Genomic DNA, 9,767 nt, shown 5'->3' with positions numbered 1-9,767 from the left:
TGAGGGCTGAACCTGGTAGTAACACTAACAAGACCAGACACTTTCTTTCTCTCCAAACATCACCAGGCCATTTGAAGAAAAACGACATTTAAGTGCTCTGGTGAATTACCTTTGCTGTTAAGTACTACCAAAATCATGAAAAGATGATAGGTTTTTATAAAACATATCACAGAAGGGTATGAGGAGAAGCATTTTAAGGTTTCCTGATCTATAAAAAAAAAAAAGACAACTGAAATCCAAGGTCCCATGGAGGCTGGGATCAGAGCAGAATAGAGTAGGGGGAGTGGGAGAAGTGGAGGCACTGGGAAGATTGCGTGAAAAGAGTGCAGGCCAGAGAGGGAGACAAAAGAGGCTGCGGCTGTATTGAGTGAGTTGGTGGTGTGTCCGTCTACGAAGCCACAAGCTATAACCGCATCCTCTTCTTCCTCCCCCAACACCACCTCCTCATTCTGGCCTTTACGTTTCAGACGGAGAAACACATATCGAAGAAGGAGACAATTAGAAAACACCGAATCGTTGGAAGCGGAGTTGAGGACTTGGGAAGAGAGTTCCCTGTGTCCGGGTTTCTCTCCTCTCCCCCGGTCCTGTACTGCGCGTTGAGCGCGGCGCGGCGTGGCGTGGCGTGGGGCTGGAGATATAACCCAGAACAAAGGAGTCTTGAGCAGGAGAAGGAACGAGTCGAGACTAGCTCTGCCATTATCTCTGAAACCCGGCCAGATGCCTCTCTGAGAGCCACAGCAGTACATTGGCTTGCTGTTGTATTTATCGACGAAGATTTCAGTCCGAAGACGGAGACAAAATAGGAAGGAGGAATTAAAAAAAAAAAAAAAAAAAAAAAAAAAACACGCACCAGGAGAGACGCAAGTCGGCGGCTACAATGTTTCCTCAAAACCGACCACCGGTAAGTAGGCTAGCTCCTATGTTCCAGTCCATACGTCTTTCAGGCTGAAAATACAGCACATTTACATAACACTATAGGTGTTTCTCAAACCTTACTGAGACTCATAGAAAGTAGAAACTGCTTGACTCTTTCTTCCTCATTATATATTTCAAATCTATTTTATGAAAAAAAAAAAGTATTAGGCTAAACTTAAAACATTGACTTATCTGCTCATTTTCTAAGTGGAAATAATGTTTGCTCATGGAGGCCAGGTAGATTGTCAGTGTGGTTTTGCGAGAGAAACACCCCCCACCCCCTCAAACAATGTCCAACTTTCCTGACTGTCTTTGTGTGTAGATCTCATGATTGTTGGAGGCCAGCAGCAGGTCAGAAACGTGCTGCCTCCTACTGTCTATCTGCACACTGTTGTACAGTTAGGATGAAGTGCATGTATGTTTCTCTCCTCATCAGGAGTTGTGAGAAGAAGTGAATTTAACTTGTCTCAACATACAAAGATAAATAAATTTAAAGACCTTGCAGTCAGTCAGTCATTTTCTACCACTTATTCCAAAGTGGGTTGCAGGGGAGCTGGTGCCTATCTCCAGCAGTCTATGGGCAAGAGGCAGGGTACACCCTGGACAAGTCGCCAGTCCATCGCAGGGCAACACACATTGGGGAGAACATGCAAACTCCATGCAGAAAGACCCCCGGCTGGGAATCGAACCCAGGACCTTCTTGCTGCAAGGCAACAGTGCTACCAACTGCACCACCGTGCAGCTGCATGACCTTGCAGTATTAACATAAAAATGTTTCATTTCACATACAGAAAGCCATGAATTAATCATAATGCTGCCAAAATAACTTTTGATATGCTTAAGCAAAGGCTTACCTGCTAACTTTAAAGTTTTCAAGTAAACATGCTTATAGCACTGCATATTTCAAGATGCAATGATTTTTCAGGCAGATTTTTGTTCCTAATTTTTGTTGTAAAGTTTTGATTTGACTTTATTTTATCAAATTCTGGTTTCTCTTTTAGAACTGGAAACAGCACTCAAAATATATATATATATATATATATATATATATATTTTTTTTTCTGTAGCTTTTCAGTCATGATCACTCATATATTTTAGGACCATGCAGTGTGTGAGAGCTTCTGTGATATGGGTTTTACTAAAATTTAAAAACAAGTCCAAAATGATTAGAGTTGACATTTTAAACTGTCTTCAGCATCATTAACAACATCTACACCAATGGCTGTTTTCAGCTCAACCTGAAAGTGTGGTGCATTCAGTGATCATAAAAAGATCAGAGTTTTGAGTTTTGGAAAAAACTGTTGGGAGCCAGTCAGGCCAAAAATGGGCCAATTCCAGCCGCCAGCTGAATACTTGGCGGATCTCTGTTTCCAGCTCATTTTTAATATGTAATATGCGGAGAGTCTAACAAACTGATAAAAGCTGTTCAGTTTGTCAGGTTCTCTGCTCAAGTAGCTAGCCTGTGCTCTGCTGCTTAGCAGAAAAACTTGTGGCTTACCAACTGTAGTTTTAAAAGAGCGCAAAATTATAAAGAGTACCACGAGATGCCAGAAATGTTATTAAACAACTAAATGTGCTGTCTTGTGATTGACGGAAAGGTCTTGTAGGTTTTTCTTTCAGACACCTGAACAGCAGTGTGCAGCAACATGTGGGGAAGTGAGAGCATCGTGTTACTCTGTACTCCATAAAAGCAAAGGAAACTGCAGTGGAATATAAGCACATTAAACTATAGGATTCCTATGAAGGGACATTTTTTGTGGTTTTAAAACCATGGTTGACTTTAATACAGGAAATGCAGCCGGTGCCTTGTTGCCTCCCTTAAATGATCTCCTCATCTAATGTGAAACCTGATCTGATTTAAACCCACACAGCGCTATTTAAGAGCTGGTAATATATGGCTCTAAAAGTTAACAAATATATGAAATCTGCATGTTGTTTTAAGATGGAGAGCAAATTTCATGCTGCAGTGGCCTTAATTTGCTTTAGTGGAGTTTGGGTGAAGAGGTTTTTGAACAGACTCAAATACATAAACACTGGTCCTCTGACTGTGAGAAGTATCAATTAAGACCTGCTCATTTGCCTAACCCTCTTCTGCATCCCTCAGCCATGCCACCCCACCCCCAGCAGTGTTTTGAGTTTCATGCTGGTGTACTGAAATCACTACAGGCTCATTGTGACTTAACTTTAAATATGTGTTTCATGCTACATGAAACAAGTAAGATGCTTTGTTCATAAGAAATTATTCTTATGAACAAAAGCCCCCCCCAAAACAATCCAACTATACAGCACATACAGTAACGACGCACTCGTGCACACACCAGCAGCTGTGTATTTAGTGCAGCTAAGTGCAGGAAGGCAGCACAGGAGGCGGACTGTGGGTCTGTGGTTTGCACTGTAAACCTGATCCCTCTCATCCAACCTCTCCACGCCGTGTTCCTGTGAGAGCTCCAAACCACATCTTAATGTATGGGCGGGCATCCCGGGGTGAGCGGAGCAGACTGCGGCGGGTCTGGGTGGGACGATCTGACCAGCGGCCCCCACGTTTTGAATCAGCTCGCCCCAGATCACGACGCCAACACGTGCTCTGGCCGTCATCAGCTGTCGTCTGTGCCACGCAGTCAAGGGCCACTCAACCCAGCAAACTGTTTAATTTCTGCAAATGCAAGGGTGGCAGCAACCTGTCATCACTGGTTGTTTAAATGGTTCAAAGAACCGGACCCATGCACTACATAAATATTTAGCACATATGTTCTAGAATCTTCAATCAAATTACAGCAGTGTATTGGTTTATTCTTAATCTGGTCTTTAGTTGCATTTTTTTAAACACACAAAGAGACTTTGTGGTCACACCCAACTGGATGTAATTTAACCTTAATCTTTATAGCTCCACACAACTGAACCTCTTACAGAATTTTTTTGTGTGTTGGATTGAAACGTGATATATTTTATTGGAACGCTGTTTTGTTGAATCTTTTTTAGAGAGTAAGTACTCATCTGTGTAAGGGAGAGAAAATGTAACTCTTTAATTTTTCCAATACGCATATTGCTTGTCTGGTAACGATAAATAATACATGGCACCAAAGGCTCAGGGGCACCATGAAAGAATTCTTTATATCCTTGTATTTTCTCAGATGACTTTGGGATTCAGTCTGACGCCAGAAGCAGTAGATGAGCACGGATTGGGTACAGGATGTGGCTGGCATGACTTGCTGGTTTAGATTCTTTGGCTTTTTCAGACAAATGCTGACAGAATTAAATAGCAAAGCAGAAACACATACGTTTTGTGTTAGTGTGGTGACCCAAATAGCAGTATCTCCTAACACCTCATAAGCATTTACCTTAAAATCCACATGGAATGGAAAACTATTTTGAAATGGAAGATTAAGCTATACATCACAATTCTAAGTGTAGTTTTAAGTTTTCATTAAAGACTGTTAAAGTATTTATTACCTTACAATAAACCCATTCCAATATAGCATTGAATACAGTTTTCATTGCATTATTGGTATCTGCAAAATAGTAATTGCAAAAACCTGCTGGAATGCAAGTTGTAAGTACCATACATACAAATTCTGCAAATGGTATATTTGGCCAGTTGGATGGACTTTAATTGCTCTTGATGCCCACACATTATGTATATTTTCAGTGGCTGAGATGCTAAACCTTATGACAAAATTCATGAAGAAAGAGGGGGTAAAAGGTTAAAAATACGTCATTTAATTTATCAAATTTTCAGAAATGGTATCACAATTACATGTTTTCCTGATATCATGCCGCCCTTCTTCATATCCAGAAATGTATGTTGAAGCTGTAAAGGAACAACCCAAACATTAGTTGTAAACTATGCCCTTTCGCATGCTTTGGTTTTAGTTTGTTCTACTAGTTTGGAAAGATCATGGTGAGATTTTTATTTTGTTGTAACCTCCAGCTAGTGCCACCCCAATGACATGAAGCTCTACACATGCTATTTAAGGTGATTATTAATATGTAGAAGCTAAGTATCTAAAGAATGAAAATCATTATTTACACTTGTGGCGTAATTGCATTTTTTTCCGACAAGTTAAAACAGACGTACTTTAAAAATTTGAGAATTTTATGGTGCGCATGTACATAATTTATCCAAGTTCAGAGGAGAAAGTGCACTTAAACCGATTCACCTAAACAAAAAAAAATAACTTATGAACTCATTGTTGAAGCAATGCTGTTTTCATCCTCTAGTGTGTTATTGCTGCCAACAATAATTGTCTGAAACTGTACAACTATATCAAATGGTCCTTTTTCCCAGAAGATCTTTCATTGATTTGACTCTACTCTTCATAATGTTATGCCGTGTTAAATAAGTGACTTTAAGCAGGTCGCTTGACCCTGCAATTTTCCCCACCATCACCAAGTGACATTGCACAGTTGAGTGCAATATGCTGCTGTAACAAGCTCCCACTATACACTCGAAAGTGCGTAAGTGGTATCAATGTGTGAACGAGCTAAAAAAAAGAAAAGGCCAGACTTTAGTTTGTATTTAATTCACAAGGAGTTTGAGGCCTATTTACACAGATACGGAGAAATGGATCAACAATTGTTAATTTTCCCAACTTTTTACAAATGCTTTACAGTCTTGAAATGTTTTGCTACTACATATTCCAGATCTGCCAATCTTCTGGAACAAAGCAGAATCAGTTAATCCACAGCATACTGTGTTTAAACAAAGTGCTTTTAGACCGTAGATGCTGATGCAAACTAATATCTACTTGTGTGTGTGTATGTATATATATATATATATATATATATATTTATATATAAAATGTTACACTGCTCAAAACAATAAAGGGAACACTCAAATAACACATCCTAGATCTAAATGAATGAAATCTTCTCATTGAATACTTTGTTCTGTACTAAGTTGAATGTGCTGACAACAAAATCACATGGAAATCAAATTTATTAACCTGGATTTGGAATCACACACAATATTAAAGTGGAAAAACACATTAGAGGCTGATCCAACTTTGATGTAATGTCCTTAAAACAAGTCAAAATGAGGCTCAGTATTGTGTGTGGCCTCCACGTACCTGTATGAACTCCCTACAACGCCTGGACATGCTCCTGATGAGATGGTGGATGGTTTCCTGAGGGATCTCCTTCCAGACCTGGACTAAAGCATCCACCAACTCCTGGACAGTCTGGGGTGCAACGTGACGTTAGTTTTTATGTTTTATAGTCCATTAAAAAAGATAATTAGAATTTGCAAGAATTGAAACGGGATCAGACTTCAAAGAAAATCTGAACTGGCAAGTAAAAAGTCTGATTGGTGCATGTCATTTACATTTTTAGTTCAAATGTTAATGCTAAGGTACTGGGCTAAGGATTGGCAATATGGACCCAAATTACTTGTTTACTGTTAGTTTTTGCAGTTTATAAATATCACTATAGGTTAATGTCAGTCAGTCATTTTCTACCGCTTATTCCATAGTGGGTCACAGGGGAGCTGGTGCCTATCTCCAGCAGTCTATGGGCGAGAGGCAGGGTACACTCTGGACAGGTTGCCAGTCCATTGCAGGGCAACACACTCATTCATACACCTAAGGGCAATTTAGAGTTACCAATTAACCTAACAGGCATGTCTTTGGACTGTGGGAGGAAGCCAGAGTACCTGGTGAGAACCCACACATGCACGTGGAGAACATGCAAACTCAATGCAGAAAGACCCCAGGCCAGGAATCAAACCCAGGACCTTCTTGCTACAAGGCAACAGTGCTACCAACTGCGCCACCGTGCAGCCCTAGGTTAATGTTATAATGATAAATTGCACTTATAACAATAATTTGTTTTCCTGATAACGAAAAGCAGTACAATAGTTTGCCGTCCCTTCTAACTTCTTATATTTTTTTTTGTTCATTAAAGGAAGACATAGGAATTAGGTGTGCACGATATTGTAAAACCACACGATTGCAATAGTATTGAATATTCTGATGACTAGTGGTTGTAATTAAACTTACCGTAAATTCTGGACCACAGAGCACACCCGATTAAAAGCCGCATGCTCTAATTTTAGAAAGAAAACCAATTTTGTACTTGTACAGGCCGCACCGGATTTTAAGCCATGGGTGTCCCACGTTGTAATATGATTTGCACAGAACGATATTATATGTGAGGAATTTTTTACTTTTAACTTAATCCATATGGTAATATAAACAAATGCATATTGCAAATGCTTTTTTTCGAACAGTGGCAAACACTGCTACCTTTTTAAATATACGTACGTCATCAGTAACACACAAATTTCGTTGCTAATGCTTTTTTACTGAACAGTAACAGCATTCTAATATCTCCTAACTGATTTACACTGCAGCCTACCAGGTCAAAAGTCATTGATCGCCTCCTTCATCTTCTTCCTGCGAACTGAAACCATTAAAGTCCTGTTCTTCAGTGTCCAAATTGAACGGCCTCAGGATCTCGTCACTCACTTCAGCCTCTTTGTTGACGCTCTCACTTGAGCGCATCCGATCCCCTTAATCACACAGCAGTCCAGCCTTTCGAAACCTGTTGGTGATTTTCCATGTTGATGAGGGTGAATATAAATTACTGATTTACAAAACCGGTAATTGAATTGTGAAAGTGCTCTTGATTTATCGCACAAATTCATTGGACCTCTTTGAACTACTCATCAATTTGATTGGTCTACTGTTACCAGGCAAAATGTTTTTGGCGGCATGAAAAAAAAAACATGCATTAGTTGCACCGTTGTAGAGGCCGCAGTGTTCAAAGTGTGGGAAAAAAGTAGCGGCTTATAGTCCGGAATTTATGGTAATTTTTCTCACCACCACACCCTACCTGTGAGCATCCTGTCCACTAAAATCTATATTGTGTGGCCATCAAAGAAAGTGAAAGTCAATTTAGCAAGTCAGGTTACCAAATATTGCATACAGACAATCCCTTGTAGTTGCAATGCTGCACATATTCCTTTTAGTGATTAGCATTGCAATTCAATACATTTTGCAGCTGTACTACAAATAAAACTTTAATATCCTCTTCAGACATCAAATCTTTTGATTGATGAAGTCAGGTCAGATCAGTCAGGGGAGGCATTGTGACTTTAAGTGACCAATATGAATCACAAACATTGGTGCCAGCAGAAATCAAGCCTCACCTCTCATGGTCCTCGCATGCTTTTAGCTCTTTATCCCCACTGTTGGCCAGTGGTGAGAGTGCAGTTATCGATCAGCGGCCTGCCCACATCGGTCAGCCAGCAATTAGGGAGAGGGAAAGAAAAGGCCAAGGGAAATGAAGGAAAAGAATCTGAAGGTTTACACAAGCTGCAGCAGAAGTGCGCCTCGGTGGAAGAGAACAAACGAGCTAAGGGGGTGTTGCCTAACAAGAGAAGGCAGCTCCAGCAATTAATGCAGCCGACAAATCGTAGTGCCTTGCTAATGTGGACTGACAGCAGGGAAATTTGAATAACGAGGCGTGCGGGAGGAAGAAGATGAGGGGACGGCGGGGGGGCTGCTGAAAGAGATGTGTGGCATTAATAAAACAGGTGCCTTGCAGACCCTCTATGTGAAGTAATCATTGGGAGATTACCGGCAAATTTCTTCGGCAGCAGGCCAAGCTGATGGCTACTTGATATAAGGTGGGGGATGTGGAGACCTGAGAGGTTTGTGTATGAGTGTGTGTGCTGGTTTAACAATACAAATGACTGGCACTGAATAACAGTCATGTTTGTATAATTTGAGGCAAGACTGTAATACCTTCTAAGGAAAGATAAGTTATATGGTCTGAGTAAAGGGTTTATGTGCATAAATCTTATTTTTCACACATTTGTTTTTTACACACACATTCAGAGATGCTATTCTGAGTCAGACCTTTTGTCACTGCATCCTCGTTGATTGTCTGATGAAAATGGGAGAGAGGGGGAGCTTGGTGGGTGTTTATTCTGATGTTCGATTCTGTGGGTAAGCAGTGTAATTAGTGGCCGGACTAATGGGTTGAGCCATCTGAAGGGAGACCGCATCAAATCGTCTGTTCAGCTGAGTGAGACGAAAATTCGGTCCAGTCAAAGGAAACAGACATGAATTTGGCAGCGTTAGAGGCTTGGCTTGAAGGACCAGCCAATTGACTTACTGCTTTAGGTAAAGACTGAGGTATATAACTTCTATAATAAATCTTGCTGATCCTTTTGACCCACAGCAGTGCCTTGGTTGATGTTGTCTAACTTTTTTTGATTTGTAGTAAAATCTTCTTTGAGAAAATTGTATGAGAAAACTTTATCCTTTTCAGTCTTTACAAATAGCATATTGACCATTCAGCCTGATTTTTGCTTTGTATTTGGCTTTAATTAGAACATCTCTTTCTAAATTATGGAAAATTAAAAGATAGTTCCAATGTTTGATGGCCTTTCACAGGAAGCTTCATTTTACTACCGTAATTTAATCTGAAGCACAAAATAAAAAAAAATCTCTCGGCTAAGATCATAAAGAGCATGTAATAGTCATAATTTAAGTTAAACTATATAATAGTTGAATAGGTTCTAATATCAACACTGTTGCACTCCTTATTTTTTGGAGTTTTGTCCTTACTGTTTCCTTTCTAAGGTGTGATCAATTTTGCAATTTGCCCATTTGCACTCTCTAGTTTTTGTAAAGCTTGAACCTGCCAATACAGATTTTAAGAGATTTAGGGGAACTATAACTAACCGCATCCAAAATATTTTTCACTCATTCATTTTTTTTATTTAGGGTTTTACTGAATTAAAACAAAGATACAATCATTTTTGAGCTCGAATTTTGAACTCTCTTTGTATTTTATGTCAGTGATGAGTGATGTCAGCCTTACTAATTGTAAACCGTTGGCTTATTACA

General features: G+C 39.8%; 1 protein-coding gene across 1 annotated transcript in view; it reads left to right on the top strand.

Moving 5' to 3' along the window:
* The first annotated feature begins 260 nt into the window (after nt 1-260).
* tle2a (TLE family member 2, transcriptional corepressor a) overlaps nt 261-9,767 on the top strand; it is a 51,192-nt gene continuing 41,685 nt past the window's right edge. Inside the window, exon 1 of the mRNA XM_047374873.1 lies at nt 261-901. Within this exon, the coding sequence (XP_047230829.1) occupies nt 878-901 (24 nt within the window). The 5' untranslated portion in view covers nt 261-877. The remainder of the gene's footprint in view (nt 902-9,767) is intronic.

Source organism: Girardinichthys multiradiatus, chromosome 9 (assembly GCF_021462225.1).
Source record: "Girardinichthys multiradiatus isolate DD_20200921_A chromosome 9, DD_fGirMul_XY1, whole genome shotgun sequence".
Lineage (NCBI taxonomy): Eukaryota > Metazoa > Chordata > Actinopteri > Cyprinodontiformes > Goodeidae > Girardinichthys > Girardinichthys multiradiatus.
The sequence above is the reverse complement of the archived record's forward strand: the minus strand, read 5'-3'. Positions and strand labels throughout refer to the sequence as shown.